The sequence below is a fragment of the Meles meles genome, chromosome 8 (genome assembly GCF_922984935.1).
Source record: "Meles meles chromosome 8, mMelMel3.1 paternal haplotype, whole genome shotgun sequence".
Classification (NCBI taxonomy): Eukaryota; Metazoa; Chordata; class Mammalia; order Carnivora; family Mustelidae; genus Meles; species Meles meles.
Genome location: NC_060073.1, coordinates 977,539 through 997,640, shown reverse-complemented (window position 1 = coordinate 997,640; position 20,102 = coordinate 977,539). Strand labels below are relative to the sequence as shown.

Genomic DNA, 20,102 nt, shown 5'->3' with positions numbered 1-20,102 from the left:
CCCGCAAGGGCCCCTGGGCCCCAGCCCAGCCTGGCCGGCGCCCACGTCTCCTCCCTCAGTGGGCTCCTCCCAGCTTTGGCTGATGGGGCTGCCCCTCCCCCACCTCCCAGGAATACTTTTCTTGGACTGGAAACAGTCAAATTAAGTCCAACCAAAAAAAGCGAGCATTTTACCAAACCGGCTCTGAAATCTGTCTGCTTGTCCAGCGCCAGGAGCAGCGGACACCCCTTTGCTGCCAAACGCTTCTCCAGGGGAGCGAGCACGGCAGGTCTGACCCCAGCTCTGACAAGGACCCCTCAGAAAAGGTACAGGAAGCTGCTCCCAGCGATGACCCGAGGCCTTCTTCCTGCTTCCCACCTGCTCTCAGAGGCCTGTGAGCTCCCACCCCAGGCCCTCCGCTGGAGGGGATGGAGGCTACAGCCGCCCGGGGCCAGGACCTCAGCCTTGGGGGCAGACGGACACCCCACGGGGTCATGGGGCAGGGGAACAGGGGAGCTCCCCCAGAGCCAGCAGCCGGAAGGCCCCCACCAGCGGCTTTCCGGGGACCCTCCCAGCCCCAGGGAATAGGTCAGCTTGTCTGCTCTGAGGCCATGTCCCCAGAGGGACCCTCATCACCCCAAAGGGGAGGGCAGCTGCAGGGGCTGGGCGGGGGGGGGGGGGCAAGCCCACCGCCCACTGCCCTCCCTCTGGTTAGTGCTGGGCAGGGAGCGCGGGAGGGGCCGGAGAAGCATGCTCGCACCCACACGCACACGCACGCACTCAGCGGCCCACGTGTGACGTGCTTCCCATCACCACACGCCTCCTTCCTAAGGAAGGATCGAGAAGCCAGCCCGCAGCCTGGGCCCTCTGGACCCTCTGCCACCAAGGGACTCCCCGGGCCCCAGGCCTCCCACAGCCCCTGCTCAGGGCCCCTGATGGAGAAATCCAGTCCTGGGAAAGCATCCCTGGAGCACCCCCAAGGGTCTGCAGTGGGCCCTGGGGGCAGGGCCTGCGGGGGAGGTAACGGAAGGTGGGGCAGAGGCGGGGTCCCCTGGGCTGGCGAGAGGGCGGTCTGGCTGCGGCACAGACCCAGGGGCAAGGGTCCGTCCGTGGAGGTCCCGAGGGAGCCTGCGGAGGCGTCAGGCTGGAGGCTGTGGTGGGGGTGGGAGGGCCTTGCCGGGCGCCACTGATGGGCCCGATGCCCCTGGGGGGCTCCTGGGGTGCCGCGCTCCGCACAGCAGCTCCAGGACAGGTCCTGGGTGTCCCCGGCGCCCACTGACCCTGGCTTCTCTCCCAGCCCTGAGGTCTGCAACGTGCCCCCCCCACGTCCTTCCCAACAAGGCCCACAGGGCAAAAGGCACAGAAGCTCCTCCCATCAGCCCAAGAGCCGCAGGGGGCGGGGGGGGGACCCCTGGGTGGGGGCAAGGGAGGGGCCAAGGGGCAACCCCAGGGAAGAGGCAGCTCCTGCCCGCAGGCCCCACCCCCAGCTTGTTTCGGGGAGGAGCTAGTGGGGTGGGGGGCGCAGGACAGGGCCTCAGACACCAAACCGGGCAGGGGAGCCGCCCCTGAAGTGGCCCGGCCAGGGGACCCCAGCCTCGGCGGGCGGCCGGCGGCCTCCTCAGCCGCGGGGTGGGCGGTGGCCGGGCCAAGGACTGGGCGCAGGTGCGCGCGTTCCCACCTGGGAGCCTGACAGCTGGGCCCCACGTGGAGCCCCTTCCCGTGGGCCGTTCTGTCCCACTCAGACGCAAGCGCGCGCACGGACTCACCCTCGTGTCTGGGCTGAGCCCACGGGTGGAAGTTGCCTCTGGGGTCAGGGTCAGCCTGGCTTAGAGGAGCTGGGGGTGCGGGCTCCAGGGTGCCCAGGTGTCTCCCCGGGGGGCCCGGGCCCCGCCTCTCAGCAGCAGAGGACACAGGCAGGGGAAGGGGTGCGTCCCCGGCGCTGGCTGGGGTCCTGGGGTCAGAAGCCAGTCCAGGGCCGGGGGCAGAGCCCACGGGGCAGCTGCAGGCCTCCTTCCCCGCCTCGACTCTGGCCACTGACTCAGGCTCTGGGATGTCCAGGTGGGGGCCCCGACCCAGGAGCAAGGACGAAAGCGGGAGAGGCAGGCAAGAGGACCCCACGGTGAGCAGGGGTGAGGCTGGAGCTCCAGTGGGGTGACCTTCGCCCCCGCGGCACTCGGGCCACTCTGGAGACCAGGTTGGGGCGCCTGCTCAGCCTGGCTCCCACCGCAGCCCTGAAGGACCCCCGCTGGTCTCCGAACCCGGCCTCGTACAAAGCCCTCCCCCTCCTCTCTCCTGCCAAACCGCCATCTGTTGCCACGGCAACGAGAGCAGAAGAGGCAGGCAGCACTAAGCGCTCCCCCCGCCCCGCCCCCTGCTCTCTGGGCTCCTCCGGCTGGGCAGCACCCAGCGGACACCCGGCCTCCCCGCCCCCAGCAAGCGGGCCTGGCCTCAGCCCGCGTACACCCGCTCCAGCACCCACTCTGGCCCCCCAGCCCACGCCCCGAACAGCCTGCCCCCCCGCAGGGCCCGTCTTGCACTGGGGAGCGACTGGTGGCCTGTCTGGTCCCGGCCCTACCTGCCCCCCAGTGCTCAAGTCCAGAAGCATCCATGGGAGGCCAGCCCCCCACCATGGCCTACCCTGAGGGATGCGGAGACTCTGCTGGGGAGGCTCAGGAGGGTCCTGGCGAGCGTGTGGGTGTGCCCCGCAGATGACCCAGCCGCAGCCGAACCCGGGCGGGCCAAGGACACGGCCCAGAAGCACGGGGGACCCCACGCTCCGCTGTCCAAGGCTACAGGGGCCCGAGGGCGCGGGGCAGGTGCAGGGTAGAGGCGGCCTGGAGCAGCGGCAGGCCCGCGGGCGCCCCGGTGCCTTCTCACAGCTCTGGGAGGTGGACAGGGCGAGGGCGCCTTCTCCACAAGGCCCGGCTCAGGTTCCACGACCCGCCCGAAGGCCCGCAAGCAGCAGACTCGGGCGAGCGCCGGGAGTGCAGGGCGGAGGCTGCGCTCAGGCTCCTCTCCGCTGTCCCTTGAAGCCGGGTTATAGCCCGAAGTCCGCCTCTCCGGCCGGCTGCCCTCAGCCGCGGCTCCAGGGCTGGAAACCACGCAGCCTCTCTCTCGGCGCACACTGAGACCCGTCCGCACGGTCAGACAGCCACGGGGACCCGCCAGGGTCCACACATCCCCGTGAGAGCCCTCAGCCTCTGCGGCGGCCGGGGGCCGACCCCACCTGGTGTGTGCAGGGGAGCACCGCGGGCACGGGCGTCCCGGCTCCCCCGACCACGGAGGACAGGCCCGCTGAGCTGGGGAAGCGGCCCCCGGCCGGCTCCTTCAGAAGCCGATGCCACGTCATTCAAGAAAGCCGAGGGTGCGATGTGAGGCTCGTCACACACCCACCGGGACAGCGGCTGTGGGTCGGCCTGCAGAGCACCAGAGGCCATCCTGGAGGACCCGCTCCCGGCCTGGCCACAGCTCTCCACGCTCAGGCACAGGGCCCAGGAGTGGGGGAGGCAGGCGGGCTCCAGGCTGTTTCGGGGACCACGGGAGCAAGAGGATGCCAGCCATCCCAGGTCGGTCTGGCCCTTTCTGCCAGTGACCCCCGCACCAGCCACCTCCCTGGTGGTGGACAGGGCAGACATCGAGAGCGCCCCCCCCATGATACTGCATCCGCCCTCCGAGGGCCGCTGCCCAGGGGCCCGTCCCCCAGGTCTGTCTGGACTCGGTCCCACCGCAAGTGGGACGTGCTCAGAGCCACAGAAGGAGCTGGGTCAAGGTGGGCCAGGGGGCCTGTCCCTTCTCCCAGGTCTGCGGAGCCTGGCTGTGGAGGAAACCAGAGGACGCACCCTGGGGGGGGGAGGCTGGGGGCTGCCACAGATCCCCAGGCTGGCGGGAAGGGCAGGAGCCCCTCGAGGACTGCTGGCTGGGGGGAGGGAGGGGATTTCCTCTCCTCCAGAGTCATCAGCTAGGCGCTGGGTGGTTGCCACGGCAACCACAGAGGCATCAAGATTCACGGGCCTCGTGATGCAATGGGGCGCCGCCTCCCCCCCACCCCTTTGACCATTCCTCCAGGACGAGGAGCCCCAGATGGCCTCACCTGGAGCCAGGCAGGGGGGCAGCCGTTCCTCCCTCAGCCGCGTGCCCCTGGCCGACATCCAGAGCAGGGGCTCCCGCAGACCCAGCTTGGCCCACCCGCCCCGCTAGCATCCCCGAGGGATGGCCACCGACGGTGTGCCCAGCTCTGCGCCCTATGGGCTTGAGCCCCAGGAGCTTGGGAACCTGAAGACCCAACCTGAGAACCACAGGGGCCCCTCCGCTGGGGGAGTCAGGGGACGGTGAGGAGGTGCCCCCCACCTGGGTCCCAACGCCCCTCTGGCCACAGCCCTGTGGGCCAGGGGGCTCAGCTCGCCACATGCAGGCTGGGGCAGGATGCCCGAGGGGACCCCGCAGCCTTGCCTGGGGCACGGAAGGTACAAGGCCACCAGTCCTGGAGCCAGCCTGGGGAACCGCAGGGCAGACGGCGGGCCCCACCCCTGCACATCTCCCCTGCGCCCCACCCAGAGGCTCCGCCCACTCTGCACCGCGAATCCGGTTCCCACGGGGGCAGCTGAGGGCAAGAGACTTTCGCTAACTGGTTTTTCAATTCAATACTGTAAAATTAGCCGGAGAAAGATTCTGATTAAGCCCAGTAACTATTCAGAAATTCAACCTTGGCAAGTTCTGTTTTTTGTTGTTTTTTTTTTAAGCTGGTGTCCTAGTTTAGAAGCCTCAGGACTGGGGCAAGTGACGGGGTCACCTGCCAGTGCCCACAAGCTGGAGGGAGGAAGGCGGGGGTGCTGAGGAGCCTCGGGAAGGGGGTAGGATTGCGGGGAGCATCTGGCAGAGGGCGAGGGCCTGGGGGCTGCCGTGCAGGGAAGAGGGCTGGGGAGCCCCGCATGCAGCAGGCGAGACCCCGGGGGCCAGGGTCACACGCGCAGAGTGGACGCCACGGTGTGGCCAGCAGCTGTCCGGTGCCGCGGGGAGGTGTGGAGGGGCAGCCGGCAGAGCGCCCGAGTCTGTGCCCAAGTGCCGGGCAGGGGAAAGAGCGGGGGTTGCCCGGAGAGAGGAGCAGCCAGCAATCCGGGTCCCGAGGGTCCCAGCAGCACACACAGACCTCAGCCTCCCTGCCCAGCAGAGCACAAAGGCCTTCCCTCCCTCCCGTCTCCACACCTGCCAGCGCCCGTCCCGCCAGGCCCCCGGCACAGCAACCGGTTTGCCCAGGAAGCCCGAGGGAGCCACCACCTGCCTCCGCGCACACAGACAGACACCCACGGCCTCTGGGGGCCAGGCCCAACCCTGTCCAACTCCACACACATCTGCTAGGTGTGAGGGACCCTCCGGCACAGAGCCAGGCCCAGGCCCACCCAGAAGCCAAGGCAGGGTGCAAACACTTCCAAGAAGCGGCGGGGCCTTCTCAATGGGGCGGGAGCTGCGAGAGAGCAGACGCCAGAGGCCGGCCACCCTCCATCCCTGCCTGCTTCCCCGCACGCAGGAGCACCGTGGCCGAGCTGCCAGCCCGCTGACACGGGACACAGGGAAGCCACATGCCACCGAAGGCCCCTGCATCTGCCAACCAGCCTGGGGTCAGGCAGACGAAGGCGTAGTCCCCTGTCTGGGGCCACCAGGCACCCCCAGTTTCCCCTTAGCCCAGCATGCCCGGGCGGGCAGGGCAGACGGACCCTGTGGGGCAGCAAGGCCTGCCATCCCCCAGGTAGGACAAGTCCGTGGGGCTTTCGCAGGAAACCAAGACCATCTCTGCGGGGGAGCAGACAACACGGGGCCACTCGGAACGCCGTCGGTTTGGGGTTCAGCGCTGAAAACAAACAAACCGACTGAACAACCAACCTGGTCTGCACTTAAAATACTCTGACTTGGTTTCCCCAATCACTGGGATGGTTTTGTGTCCGCCCTCCCAGGGGCCAGCAAGCTTGAGCCCTCTCCCTGCTGGGGGGCGGGGGTTGCTGAGTTAGGCCCTCCACCGAGACTCCTCCCGGGGAGAGCAGAGCTGGCTCTGAGGCCCGGCAGGACAGGGGAGCTCTTCCTAGAAAAGGAGGCCAGGGTAGGGAGCCCAGTGCCCAGAGCCCGCTGGGTGTGGGCAGGGCAGGCCAAGGCCCCAGTCCAAACAAAGGCAAAGACACCCCGACTGTGGTAGGTACCACCTAAGCCGGGGGAGTTGGGGGCTGAGGCAGGGGCCGGGGCAGGGTGCCTGGGTCCCACATGACCCAGATGCGAAGGCACCGGGGCTGGAGGCGGGGGACAACACGTGGGTCATTCCTGGTCTGGCAACGGCTGCCCAGGCAGCCTGGTACTGGGCTTGGGCGAGGCGCAGCGGTCCGGGTACTTCTCAGCCCTCTGCCAGGGAATGACCTCCATGGGGGCGAAGCCAGACCTGCTTGGGTCCCTTGGGGAGGCGTGCTCCCCAGACACACAGACGGCGGGCCACACACCCTGCGCCCGACCCCAGCAGCAGGGGGAGAACAGCTCCACGGCCCCGCGCCCCCCCACCGCCCCGCTGGGGTCGGGAGCCAGGAGCGCCGGCCCATCCCCAGAAGGGCGCCAGGACGGGCGCCAGGAGGACGTCATCTCCGGTGCGGGGTAATAATGGAATCTGCTTACCCGGCGGGGGCAGCTTGCTCGGACGGACAGAGAGAGTGGGGAGAGGCAAACCCGCCTGCCCGCAGGTCTCCCTGTCATCCCCCCAAGCCCCTGCCCAGGCCCCTGAGGCCCACCTGCCTAGAGCTGTCCGCGGTCACTGGGCCGGGGTGGGACACCGCCTCTGTGGCCTCCCGTCCCCTCAGCACTGGCCCGCGGGGGACGGCGATGGGTACGAGGCCCCAGGAAAAGAGCGGCCCCTCCTCTGACGGGCCCCCTGCCTGCCGGCACCCAACCTCAGGCCTGCTGCTCCCGGGCCCAAGGCCCTTGCTTGGCGGCCCCGGACCACTCCCTGACCTGCTGACTCCCAGTGCCCTGAACCCGGAGCCGGGCCCTGTCCCACCAGCCTCCCCCACCCCCAGGAGCACCCACTGCCCGGGGCCTGGGCACTCACACATGTGCCCTCTGCCCTCGGGAACCTGCAAACCACTCTCCGAGCAGGCCCCGTGGACACGGCCGGGGTTAGGAAGGCCTGTACCCAAGTGGAGGTCTCCAGTCCTAAGACCGTACACACCAGACCCGCCATCTCCCTGCTGGCCTGGGGCTCCCAGGCTCTGTCTCTGCTGACCGGTGGGTGGCCCCGACAAGCCGAGGAGAGGCGCAGGGCCCCTTTGCTCCCCAGACACCCAGGCAGCACCTGGCCTGAGCCTGCCTAGAGCTGACGCCCCGCCGCCACCTGCCCATCCTGTTTCTGGGGGCTACAGGGCTCCCAAGGCAGAGGCCACTTGTCATCTAAAAGAAGTGCTATTAAAAAAATAATAAAATTAAATAAAATAAATTTTAAAAAAATAAAAGAAGTGCCCCTGCGAGTGGGCGGGGGGGGTGCTGGTCTGCAGGCCCCCGGGGCAGCGGGATGCCCCACAGCAGCGAGCGCCTGCGACCAGCATGGAAGGGTAGAGCCGGCCAGACGGGGCCTGCCTGGGTTGCCTGCCCACAGCTGCCAGCGCCTCTCGGGGGGCCTGGCTTCCCCAGGGGACTCTTCCAGAACTCCGGAAGGGCTAGCCACGCGGACGCTCAGGTTAAGGGTGTCCCTCGGTAGAGTGACCTACTGCCCCCTCTTGAAGTCCTGCTGCAGAGGCAGATGGGGGGACCCTGCTGAAGCTGCCAGGGGCCGCCGGGGCTGTGGCGGGACTGTCCCCTGGGACTGTCACCTAGGGGTCCCCCAACCAGGTGGAATCAGGATGCGGCAGATGCCGGGACAGAAGGAGCAGTGAAGGAGACCGCAGGGCTAACGGGCTCAGGCTTGGTCCCCCAGCCCTCCCCTGGACATGGCTTTCTGTCCAATCCCCCGCTGGTCATCTGCACCCCCCAGCCTGGCTCTCAAAGGGGGCGGCAGCAGCCCGACGAGGAGGTAAACCCCACACGGATCCATGGACCAAGGATGGCATGGCCTGGGTGAGAAGTGGCCACCCTTCTGGGTCTCTGAACACGGGGATAACCATGACGGACCCCCCACATGACCCAACCGGGCTCCCCACCCCACTCCAGCAGACGCGAGGGCAGTGCGGTGCAGAGGGGCGGGTAGGACACAGAGCCCCAAGGTCAGAGGCCCCAGGGTCAGCTAACCAAAGGCAAGCTGTGGAACAGGGTCTGAGCACCCCACAGGCAGAGGAACCGGGTGGGGCATGGATGTGGCCTGTCCCTCCTCCCTGGGTAGCGCCCAGGACAGCAGCTCTCTGGGGACGCAGAGGACAATGCACACCACAGCCCCTCCCCTAGCCAGACTCCGACAGGTGCTCCCCTGAAGACCCCAGGCCACCAGGTGCCACCTGGGGTTCCCCTCCAGCCCCCGCCAAGCCCCCACGCGTCTGCTGTGCCAGCCGGGACCACACAGCCCACGCGTGCAGACGCCCGTGGCATCTGCTGGAGGCTGTTCTATCTGTGCCACGTTATGATTAGTTATAAATCCCCTGGGATTTGGGGTTTAGAGTCAGCAAACCTCCAATCTGAGACAAGCCCTCCGCCTCTTTAGAGATAAGCCAGCATCAGCCCCTCGCAATCCACCAAGCCCAGCATCCCTCCAGCAACAGGAAACGCGCCCTCCTCTGTCTCATTCTCAGCTCTCGGAGGGAGATACCCATGCCCAGCTCCAGCCAGCCCAGGATGGTGGTCTTGGGGCTGAGAGCCCGGCTTCCTGAATTCTATCCCCGCCCCAGTGCCCAGCCCCAGCAAGAAGGCGGCAAGAGCAGACTGCGCAGGGAGCACCATGGGCCGGGGAGACAGGGGCACAGGGTGATACCTGACGCCTCCACCCCCCACATCTCTGTCCCCTCAGGGTGAGGGCTCAAGCAGACACACCTCTGACCCCACAGCCCAGCCCCTTCGGCCACCCCAAGGCCGTCCACCGAGGGCGCAACGTCCTGCTTAAACCCCTGCACGTCAACCACGCTCAGGCCACAAGACCCCTGAAGCAAGGAGTCCCAAAGGGTGGCCAGTGGGGACCAGCCTTCCTCCCCAAGGAGTCCCGACCATGTCGGCCAACTGCAGCCTCCAGGGCACCGGGCCAGGCAACCGGTCAAGTCCCCCAGGTTGCTCTGTGCCCTCGCCACCCCCCCCTCCATCTCCAAGGGGACCCGAGGGGAAGTTTCCTGCCCCTGGAGATACAAGGCAAATGTCAGAGGGGGACCAGGGACTGCCCAGGGAAGTCACCTCGAATCAACCCCAGAGCCAGGGAAGGCTCCGTCGTGGCCCCAGCCTTGGAGGACAGGCAGCAATGACAGTCGAGACTCTGAGGCCTCAGCCGCCCCTTGCCCCCGGAGTCAGCGGCAGCCCCAGGGGATCTGCCCCAGCTCCTTCTGCAGGGAGAGCGGTGACAGGGGGCTGGGGTCTCCCCTGGGAGCTGCCACTAAGCACCTCTAGCCCCCCGGCACCTTCCTCCTCCTGCCCCTTGTCAGCACAGAAGTGGCCCCACAGCCGGGCTAGGACGCAGGCACTGGCCAGACACCTTCCCGCAGCGGCAGAGGTCTGAGGACTCACCAGCCGCAGCCTCCCTCCCCGGGAGCGGAAGCTGCAGACTTCAGCACGGCGCTGCTGGACAGCTCCCCACCCGCAGCCGGCACCGGGACAGAGAGCAGCCCCTTGGCCCCGTCCACAACCAGGACCCCGCCCAGGGCAGTTCTCTCTCAGCCCTGAAGACCCCAGAGTCAGGGTGCAGCCAGCAAGGCCCCCCACCCAGGAGGGTGCAGGAGAAATGGGAGTATGACGTGAGGCCTTGTGGCTGCGCCCCCTGGAGACTCAGGAAGCAGGGCGCCAGGGGAAGGGGGGCTGCAGGCTGCTGGCAGGAACCAGTGAGGCACTCCTGGGCAGAGTGCAGGGGTCCCAGGTTGTCTGTCCAGCCCCACGCACCCCCAACCCCGTGGCAGGTCCTGATGGCCCTGCTGGCTGGCAGGCCATGCTCCGGGGACAGGGCTCACAGGGAGCTGGCAGCGGAGCACAAGGCTCCCGGGGGACCCCTGCCTTTACAGAGGGGACAGAGAACGTAGGTGTAAAGAGGGAGACTCTTTCAGGTGACCGTGATCCTGGTCAGACGGCTCAGCAAGACGCACACGCCCATCTGGGGAACGCACTTGCTCGGGCAGCCTGAGCCCGACCACGGGGCGGGAGCGGGCACGGCTTCCTCAAGCAGGCCCAGCCCCAGGCAGGAAGCCCAAGAACACAGACAGTGTAGGGATCCGCTGGCTCTGCTTGAGGTCACAGGCGGGTGTGCTGGCTGAGCCGCTCAGCGAGGACGGAGCCGGCCCGTGGGCCCGGGGTGGGCAGGGCTGCGGCCCCCCGGCCCAAGCTCTGGCCACCACGCACGCTGCTGCCCGCCTGCCTGTCCAGCGTGCCCAAGGCCGCGGTGCGCACTGCCGCCGGCTCTCAGGGAGACGACCACCGTCGCCAGGGCCTGAGGCTGGCGTGGAGCCAAGGGCCAGCAGGATGCAAGGAGGGGCAGTGGGGTCCCACGTGGATGGGGCCTCCCTCTGCCACGCTGCTATGCTCCTGGGCGGCTTGAGAGGCGGGACCAGGGGAGAACCGGAGGCCCCACCTGCATGACCCTGCACGACCCCCACTCCTCCACGCGCAGCAGCCCCGCCTGGCCTGCACCTCTGTGCACACAGCGGTCACCGGAGCTTCGGGACGGGGCGGGGCCGTGGCCCCCAGGTAGCACTGAGCCCGCGTCCCACCTGGCTCCTACCCCAGAGGGTCCGTGGTCTAGACGGCGCAGACCGCAGGCCGCTACACCGTCCTCGCTGCACCGGGACGGGACATGGCCGCACACCGCGCTCCCCCCCCACCAGCAGCTGCATCCCGGGGGAGCTCAGAAACTCAGACCCTCAGGTCCGAGGCCTTGGGGGACGCCCAGCTTGAGGAGCCCCGGCAGCAGCATCTGGCCCCCAGGCACTCCGGGCAGAGACCCAGCCGGTGGTGGAGACTCACCTCCAGCGAACGGCCCGTGCCGGTGAACGATCTAGCATCTGGCTGACTCCTGCCGGTTTGGGGACCCGGTGCCGACTGCACGGGGTGACCTGGCACGGTGCTTTCCTAGAGTCTCTGTCAGACACCCACGCCAAAATATTCAGACTACGGCCGGGACTCGCCTCCAAATAACGCGGGCTGGGGGTGGGGTGGGGCGAGACCGGTCTGTCGCGGAGGCTGGGCTGGGCTCTCGGCGTCTGGGTGCTCTTCTGTGTGTGACAATGCCCCTGTGCGGAGAAGGGGGGAGCCGGTTCCCATGGAGCCCCCAGCTGCGGTCCCAGAAGCCAGTCCCGGCTCCATCCGGGGGGGCGGGGCGGGACAGAGGAAGCCGCCGGCCGGCCAGCAGCGAAACACAGAGCAGGGGAGTCCCAGGGCAGCATGGCACTGCGCGGCAGGGGGGAGGGACAGGACAAGCTCCTCACGGGCCCAGAGCCTTCGGCGTGAGGCGGCCACCGCCCTGAGGCCCCACGACTGTGCCCCCTGCTCCCCGACCTGCAGCCCCGCACAGCCGGCGCAGCCGGCCTTGCGACAGAGCCCACCCGCTCTGCCCCAGATGAGACCTCAGGGCATCACACCCACCAGGGACATGAGTAAATGCGACGACGCGTCTGTCCTCGTTTCTCCACGTGGTCCCCTGCCCAGGCTGGGGGCTCCCTCAGGCACCATGGCCGGCACATGGCCCGAGGGGGACACTGGGTACAGCAGCCGCACCGGGCCCCCGCCGAGCCCTAAGGTAGCCGTGACCCTCCCCAGCGCCACACATGAGGAGATCTGAGAAGAAGCGTAGGGACGGGATACTCTCCAAGGGGTCGCAGAGACCACCCACAATCGGAGCTCTCCGCTGATGGCCCGGTGGGGGTCCTGCCTCTGGGGGCTCTGTGCACAGGCTGACCCTGCAGACCCCAGACCGTCACAACACCCCACACCTTCCGGCCGACTCCTGCGGGGGGCGGCCGGCCCAGCCCCTTCCAGGCTCCCCCACGCCACATGCCAAGAGAGGACGCAGAAGGTAGGGACAAGGCAGAGGCCTCAGGGTCACGCCTACAGGCCAGCCGAGCGCACACATCTCAATGGTCCCAGGGGACCTGGGGCTCCCCCCCACACACGGAAACTGCCGCCCTGAAGAGCAAAGAGCCTGGAAAGTTCCACCGTGTCCCTCACCATAAGCATCAAGGGCTCAGGCCTTGCTGCTGTCCATACCCAGTAGGAAAACTGCCCAGGCTACACCCAGGCCCTGGGCTCCCCACCCCGGTGAGGGGGCTTCACCTGGCCTCTCACACCTGGGCTCCCGACAACCCCTGCCCCCCTGTGCCCTGGCCTCCAGCTTGAGAGCAACAGTACCTCCGGGGAAGCTGGACACAGGGGCGCAGTCTGCTGGTGGCCCCCGTGTCTCAGAGAGAATGAGGGGCGTTAAGCTACCCTGCCTCAGGGCTGCCTCCCCACCCCAGCCCTGCCTCACTCCGTGGCCGCCTCTGTCCATGGCTTGGCCCCCCTTGGGAGCCCCCAGTCAGGGAGGGAGCCGGCTAGGGCTCAGGTGAGCTCGCAGCCAGGCCAGGCCAGGCAGGGGCTCCCCAGCTGGTCGCCTCCTCTCGCCGGCCACAGGGAGGGACCGGCCAGGTGCCCAGGCGGCCACCCCCAGCACAGAGGCCCCAGGCGCTGCCTCCCCAGCCCCCTCCCACCCTGACCCTTGGCCCAAGCCAGCAGCTCCCCAGGAGGTACCCGGGCCAAACCACCCCTCGCAGATGCCACATTCCTGGCCAGGCAGCCTCCCGCCGCCCCCGCAGACGGCCCACGGCCTCGAGGCCTGACGTATCCCCGGTGCCCGCCACTCAGCCGCACCATCGCTGTTTAGGCTGCCTCCCACCTCCGCCCTGCGGCCAGCCCTGCCCTCCAGGGCACACAGTCGGCCCTGCCTGAGCCCAGAGTGGGCGGCAGTGGGTGGAGGGTGCCTCCGTCACCCCGGCAGGCTGTTGAGCCCCTAGTCCCGGGGGCCCTCAGCCCCTCCCCCAGTCTCCAAGCCAGAACCATGAGGCCCCGGGAATCTTCTGTGCCCTGCGGTCAGGCTCAAGCGGGGTCAGTCCCAGGCCCCCGCGTGGACAAGGATGTGGCAGGCACTGGGGGGAGTGGCTGTGTCCTCACAAGCTCGCCCCCAGCCAGGGTGTGTGTCCCCAGGATCTCATGTGGTGTTCTCTACCTCCGTGTCCCCTCGGAACGCACCCGGAGGGACGCCACTGCCCCAGGGCACGGCGAGGGGACCGCCTGGAAGAAAAGCGCTGCTCTTGGAAGCCACGGGGCCTCTGGAGCACTGCGCTGGGGGGTGGGGTTGCTGCCTGAGTCCAGAACACTGGCCCCTCAGAGGCTGCAGAGCGAGGCCTGGGCCACCTCTAGGGGTGGGGCCCGACACAATCCGGGCTTTGTCCCTGGGGCCTCAGGCCCAGCCCAGCCTCCATCTTGTCCAGCGTCCGAGGCAGCTGGCCGGGGGCAGCGCTGCTCAGCCAGCCGGCACCCCGGGGGCAAGGCCTCGGCCAGCGTGGCCACCCGTAGCCAGGCTCAGGGAGGCTCACCCCAGGCCTGGGGCTGACGGGGCCCCGCACCCCACCGGAGGGGCTGTCAGGAGACACCGGCCCTCCCCCCACCAGAGAGGACTTCCTGCAGGGCCCCGCAGAGCCCAGGGGTCCCTCCCGTCCTCTGAGAGCCCGGATGGGACCTGACAGCCTCGGACCCACTGTCCTCCCGCCAGACGCTGCCCACGGCAGATGTCCCCTCCCACCGCCGTCTCTCCCAGCGTGAGCCCACAGACGCTGCCGGAACCCAGCTCAGGGGCAGGGGGCTGAGCAGCCGAGGCCCGCCAGCCCCTGGCCTAGGCCTCTAGCACAGACTCACCCCGTTAAGCTCCGAGGTGGCCACAAAGTCCTGTGGACCCGCCCTGCGCACCCGGAGGGAAGAGCCGACGTGGGGAACACGTGGGGCCCGAGGCCGGCGGCAAGGCCCCTCGGACGCCGTGAGAACCCTGGGAGGCGCGTGGCTCCCGTACTCGCCGTCGGGCAAGGGACCCCCAGAGAGTACGAGCCCTCCCAGGCCCCAGGGACACCGTCCACTAGAGGCAGGCAAAGCAGAGGGGGGCTCTGGGGCCCAGGGAGCCCCAGGCGCAGCCTCACCCCGGTGGGCAAAGGCAAGGTGACCCCAGTGGTCAGCCGCGTCCTCCCCCAGCACAGCCCCTGGCCAGGGTGTAGGCAGCAGAGTGGCCTCCCCCACCCACAACCCCTGAAAAAGCCAGTCGGGGTCCCATGGCCTTGAGGGCACGGGTGTTCTCCAAACCAGAGCAGCAGGCCACCACGAAGGGGCCCTCACCGCCCCTGGCACGCAGCAGTCCCGGACCCTCCCCTCCCATCCGCGTGCACAGGCGGCGTGGCCAGGGCGCCCTGCTCCGCGTCCAGCCTCCGCCCCGGGAGGACTGTCTGCTCCGGGCACACTGAAGGGGCCAGATGCAGCGCAGGCCAGGTATCAGGCACGACGGACGCAGACGGCGCGCGTTCAGGCCCTGAGGTCGCCCCACAAGCACCTGTGAAAACCAGGACTCGATCAGCCAGAGACCCGTGCCCCTGGGTGGGGCCCAAGGCAGGCTGGTACTCCTCGCCGACCCCTGTGCCGGCCCTGCAAGGTCCTTCTGGAAGCCGCGGTGGGGGTGGGGGGGCCGGGGAGCCCAAGGAGCCAGCCCTGGAGGCCCCCATCGCACACACTTCACCAGGTGTGCCCAAGCCTCTCAGCCCCCAGAAAGGGTCAGGATGGCCCTGGCCACACTCGGGCAGCCTGGAGACAACCAGCCCCTGGGCGCGGGACACTCTCTTCCTACCTCGCGCTGGAGCCCTGGCTGGGGGCGGGGGGGCCGGCCTCAGCGCTCAGAGCCGAGCCCAGCCGCACCTGGCTTCCCTGTGCCCTCTGCCTGGCACGTCCTTCCGGCTGCACACAACTCCCCGGCAGGTGGGACCTGCGAAAACTCGGGGGTACTCCGAGCGGTGGCCGAGCATAGTGGGCAGGGGACACTTCGAGACCAGGGTCCTAGGCCTAAGGCCACCCCCTGGACCCTCCCGTCTTTACCTTCGGAAAACAACCCGTCCTTTAAGGCGGGACCCCAGAAACCTCCAAGCTGAGCTCCCCTCCATTGGCAGGAACAGCCCCCCCCCCACCCAGGGACAGCTCTCAGTCTCGGCCGGGGGCTTCTGGGGGACAGCATGCACCGTGGGAGGGGGGCTGGGGAGCGTCTGTGCCGCTCAGTCGCTGGCAGGACGCAGGCCTTTCCAGCAGCTCCAGGGGCCTGGGGGAGACAGGCATGGAGGGCTCGGACCACAACTCCTGGAGAACAGGGTCCTGAGACTTGGACGTTGATACCGAGCCTGTGCCATGAGCAGGTGGGGCTTTCCCTCCACCCCCAGGGAGCTGCCGGCCTTGAGCCGAGCACTCAGTTGGGAGCCTGCGTCCTGGCTCGTAGATGGGTTAGACAGAGGCCCGCGGGCTGCACCGAGGGCGCAGGCTCACGGGGCAGGGGGAGAGACCCCCAGACACAGGAGGTCGTCCCCACGGGGGCAGCAGAGGCCCAGTCCACTCTGCACCCCGTCTACCTTCCTTCTGCTCTGGCTGCACCCCTTCTCTGGGCCTCAGCTCCCAACAGCACCGTGGGGCCGACTCCAGCCGGCCCGCCCCCATCCCCCATCTCCAGGGCCCACCCTTGCAGCCTCTTGCCGGCTCTCGAGCGGTCTTCTGCTCAACTTTCTAAAACCAAACCCGTCCTCCGTGCCCCAGGCACCTCGCCTCCTGCTCCAGCTCTGGGCCACGGGGCAGCTGCGGGTCTACCTGCCTCCCCGCCGCCACCGTCCCGTCGTTGCCAACTTCCCCCGCCCCAGAACCCCTCTGCGGCCTACGTCCACCGGCACCCCGTGGGAATTCTCCGAAAGGTCCCTCGAGGGCCTCCGGGGCCGTCCCAGCCCCCTCAGTGTGGCCGTCCCGTCTCCTCCCTCTCGCCCCCCTCACTAGTCTCCCCGCGCAGCCAGGTGAGCTGCAGAGTGCCCCCCGCCCCGCGTCTCTTGTGAGCTGGACTGACCCTTCATCTGAACCCCAGGCCCCAGCCGCCGCCTCGGTCCCCACCCGCAGACAGAGGGTTTCCCAGAGCCCTGCGTCGTACTGCGCGCCGCAGCTCCGGAAACAACACCCAGAGCCCGCTGTCCTCCGCCTCCTCCAGCGGGGTCCCCCGGCCTTCTGGTTGCTGAGCCTCGGCCACGTTTGTCAGGCTCGGGTCTGGGCAGGCCCTGCTCTGCTCCCCGGCCTGACGGGTCCAGAGCAATACAGTGCACGACACCCACGAGCTCTACACGCCTACCCGGACCCGCTGGGGACCCGCCAGCACCCTCCGCAGCTGCCCCTGCCCCCCAGGCAAAGAAGCCTTTCCTGGATCAGGGACCGTATGGACAGCCTTGGCAGTGACACCTGCCCCCCCGCAGGTCCTGAAAGCCCAACCCCCACCGGAAAACACAACACTGGCTGGGACAGAGGCCTCCTAGGGCTGCTGACACAGGCGCCCCCAGAACGCTAAGGACAGATGTGCGGAGATGCCCAGGCAGAAGGAAGGTGCGCTGGAAACCACAGCCACAGCAGCCCGGAGAGGCGGCCTCACACCCACGCGAAGGACAGAGCCCGCCTGCAGAGCCCAGCACCAACCAAGAGCTACGGGCCGCGGGAAAGCTGCAGTAAAAAGGGTAGACCAGGCTTGCCACGAGCTCCGCCCTGGGCAGCAGCTCCCCACCCCACCTGAGTCCCGAAGGCCGCAGCTTGGGGCAGAGCGGCAGGCACCCCTTCCAAGCAGCCACCGGCTGACTCCCTCCCTGACCGCAGCCTCCCCTCTGCAGGACTTGGGCGAAGTGCATGTGAGGAGCAGGGAGGAACCGGGCACGCTGTCGTCCGGGGCAGGCGGGGGGGACCCGGGCACGCTGTCGTCCGGGGCGGGCTGGGGGGTGGGGGGTGGGCGGCACTTGGAACTACAGTCCTTCATTCTTCCGCCGAGGTCTCCTGGCAGAAAGCCTAACCCCAGATAAGGTCACACGTTTATCTCCGGAGCAAAAGGACAGGCCTCGGAAACTGCAACTCCCTTGGCATTTGATGCTGAAGACCAGCAAGCAAGCCCCGGGGCCAAGCCCAGAGCACCCACACCCCAAGGACTCTCGTCCACCAAACTCCAGATGACCCCTCCACAGAAGGACAGTGAGACAGCACCAAGAGGACAGCCTCCCCCAGCCCTCCTGGGCTGCCGGCACTCGACGAAGCCAGAAGGAACGCGGGGGGACAGCCCCCGGGGGAGGGGGTTCCACGAGGCCAGCAGCGACTCCCCTCGAAGGGACCCGAGGAGGAAGGCCGCTCAGTTTGTGCGCCCCTGGGAGCTGCTTCTGAACATCACAGGGCAACGTGTTGTTGACACACGCGGGCGGCACACTTTGTATTCGTTACCGTTAATTACAGTGGAAATCTCCCGTGATTACCTGTACAACAGATAACTCGACGGAGAGGACGAGACCAGCCCCCGCCATGGAGACGGGCGAGCACGGCCCACGGAGAACTCGCTGCTGTCAGCACTCAAACGACGACGCTTCCTTATAATCACATTTTATTGGTACGATAATTAGATTATTTCACTGCTTCCCACATTCTGCTGCCCCAGGTCCCTCCCCCACTGAGGACTTCACCAACCACAGTTGTCCCTTGCAGGAAACGTGCGTGCTTTGAACTCAGACAAACACCTCCTCCTTGAACCCCGGGCCACACCATCCCCTCTCCCGACGGTGCTGCCCCACTGCCGGAGGCCCCTTGGGGTCTCAGCGGTCGGCGCAGAGGCTGTCCCCCCAGAGTGGGAGACGGGCAGCTCTCACTGCCCCTGCCAGGTCCCTTCCTAGGCACTTTGCCTTCGTTCCACCTCAGCCGCTGCTCTCCCTGGAGAGCCCAGGGCCTGGCCCACTTTCCTCCCTCACACCACCTCCTGACTGCAGCTCCGTGTCACCCAAGGGCCTTGGGAAGGGCCTGCAGCCTCCTGGCCAGAGCAGCTCCCTCCTGGGCCCCCGCCCTGCACCGCAGGGTGGGACCAGCACGGCGGCCCCCTCCGACTCCCTCCCTCCTCTCCTCTGCCAGCCCTGGGTCTAAGGAACTTCCAGAGAGACAGGGAGAAGCAGTCGGTGCCAATCGGACCTCGGGGCTGCCAGGAGAGGCCCATCCTGGGAGAAGAAAGAAAATGGCTGAGCCCAGCCTCCCACAAAGCCGCTCTGTGAGCGCCCGGACGGCTGGATGAGGGGATGGCGGCTAGGCTGGGAGCTAGCCTAGCTGGGAGCCTGATCACCAGAAAGACAACCGGGACCAGTCAGGGCCCTGCCTCCTCCTGCAGGCTGGGATTTGGAGATGTATGGCCCCGGATCCCGAACAGGGCCCTGTACCAGCCTCCCTGTCCCTCCCCTGGGGGAGTGCAGTGTCGCAGACGTTCCAAACAACGGCTAGAGGCGTGCAAGGCGCTGTCCAGCCCTCCCAGGCACCTGGGTGCTCTCCCACTCCCACCGTGGAGGAAGGTACGACCCTGGCCAAGGGGGCCTGGTTGGCCCGCAAGACGCATAAGGCCGCCTCCCTGCCCGCCTGCCCGCTTCCTTACCCGCCGCCGCCACCACTACCGCCGCCGCCGCGGGGAGTTGGGGGTCGCGGCCGGGGGCGCGCGGCCCGGGGCGCAGCTGCTCGGGCAGCACGCCTATTAGCGCGGCCGCGGCAGACGGCAGATGGGCGCCCGCTCGGTCCCCTCCTCCCGCGGCACAATGGGCCGGGTCGCTCCGGCGCACAATGCGGCCGGCGCCGCGCACCTGCAGCCGAGCCGAGGGGCGCTGGCCCGGTCCGGCCCGGCCCGTGCGCCCCCGTCCGCGCCGCGTGTCCTTGGGCCGCGCCCGGCCGACCGCAGCCGCGCGGCCTGCGGGATCCGCGGCGGGACCCGGCGCCCAGCCGCCCATTGTTCGCGGCCGCCGGCCGGAGCCGCGGGCCGGGCCTACAGCTCCCCGCTCGGGACGACCTCCTTCCGGGCCCCCCCCCAAGGCGCGCAGTCAGCACGGCCTCCCCGGTCGCGGGCCTGTGCGCCCCTGCTCCCCGGCGCCCCCCCGGCCCTTCCCGGCGCCCGGTCCCCATCCATGCCCCCAGGTCCCCTTCGATGTCCCCGGTCCCCTGCCCCCCCACGTGTCCCCGGGCCCCCTCGGTGTCCCCGGTCCCCACAGACCCCTGGTCTCCCCGAAGCCCCCGTCCCCGGGCGCCCCGGTCCCTCCGGCCCCCGTTCTCCATCGGTGTCCGCGGTCCCCTGCGCCCCCCCGGGGCCCCGGTCCCCTGGCTCCCTACGCCGGGTCCCGGGTCCCCCTCGCTGCTCGCGCTCCCCCCGGGCCCCGGGTCTCCCCGAAAGCCGCGGGCACGGCCCCTCGGCGCCCCGGCCCCGCACGCACCTGTCTGCCCCTTGCCCAGCGTCTTCTCCAGCCGGTAGGGCCCCACATACTGCGCGTGCTGCGCCCCGCCGCCGTCCTTCCCCGTCGATGTCATCGCTCCCGGGCCCGGCGCCGGCGAGGTGGGAGCCCCGGGCGGGCGGGCGGCGGCGGCAGGGAGGGGCCGCGTCCGTCCGCGTCCGTCCGTCCGTCCGTCCGCGCGTCCGTGCGCTGGGCCGGGTCCGCGGCGCCCCGGCGGGCCGCGCTCGCTCCGCGCCCCGCGCGCCTCCCCGCGCCGCCGCCCCCCGCGCCCGGCTCCGCTGCGGCCCGGCCCGCGGCGCTGCCTCCGCTCTCAGAGAGGACCGGGCGGGCGGGGGCACCAGGCTTCCGCCGCCGCCGCCGCCGAGGCCCGCGCCCCGCGCCCCGCGCCCCCCGCGCACGCCGGTCCGTCAGTCCGCGGCCGCGCAGCCCAGCAGAGCCGAGCCGCCGGGCCGAGCCGAGCCG

General features: G+C 69.1%; 1 protein-coding gene across 13 annotated transcripts in view; it reads right to left on the bottom strand.

The window, feature by feature from the left end:
• BRSK2 (BR serine/threonine kinase 2) overlaps nt 1-19,795 on the bottom strand; it is a 57,565-nt gene extending 37,770 nt beyond the window's left edge. For all 13 annotated transcript variants that reach the window (XR_006820095.1, XR_006820092.1, XR_006820094.1 and 10 more), the window contains exon 1: nt 19,623-19,795. Coding sequence is in view for 9 of the 13 variants with exons in the window: in XM_046017584.1 (XP_045873540.1) it covers nt 19,623-19,716 (94 nt within the window). In the remaining 4 variants the exon portion in view is untranslated. The remainder of the gene's footprint in view (nt 1-19,622) is intronic.
• Nucleotides 19,796-20,102: the final 307 nt, after the last annotated feature.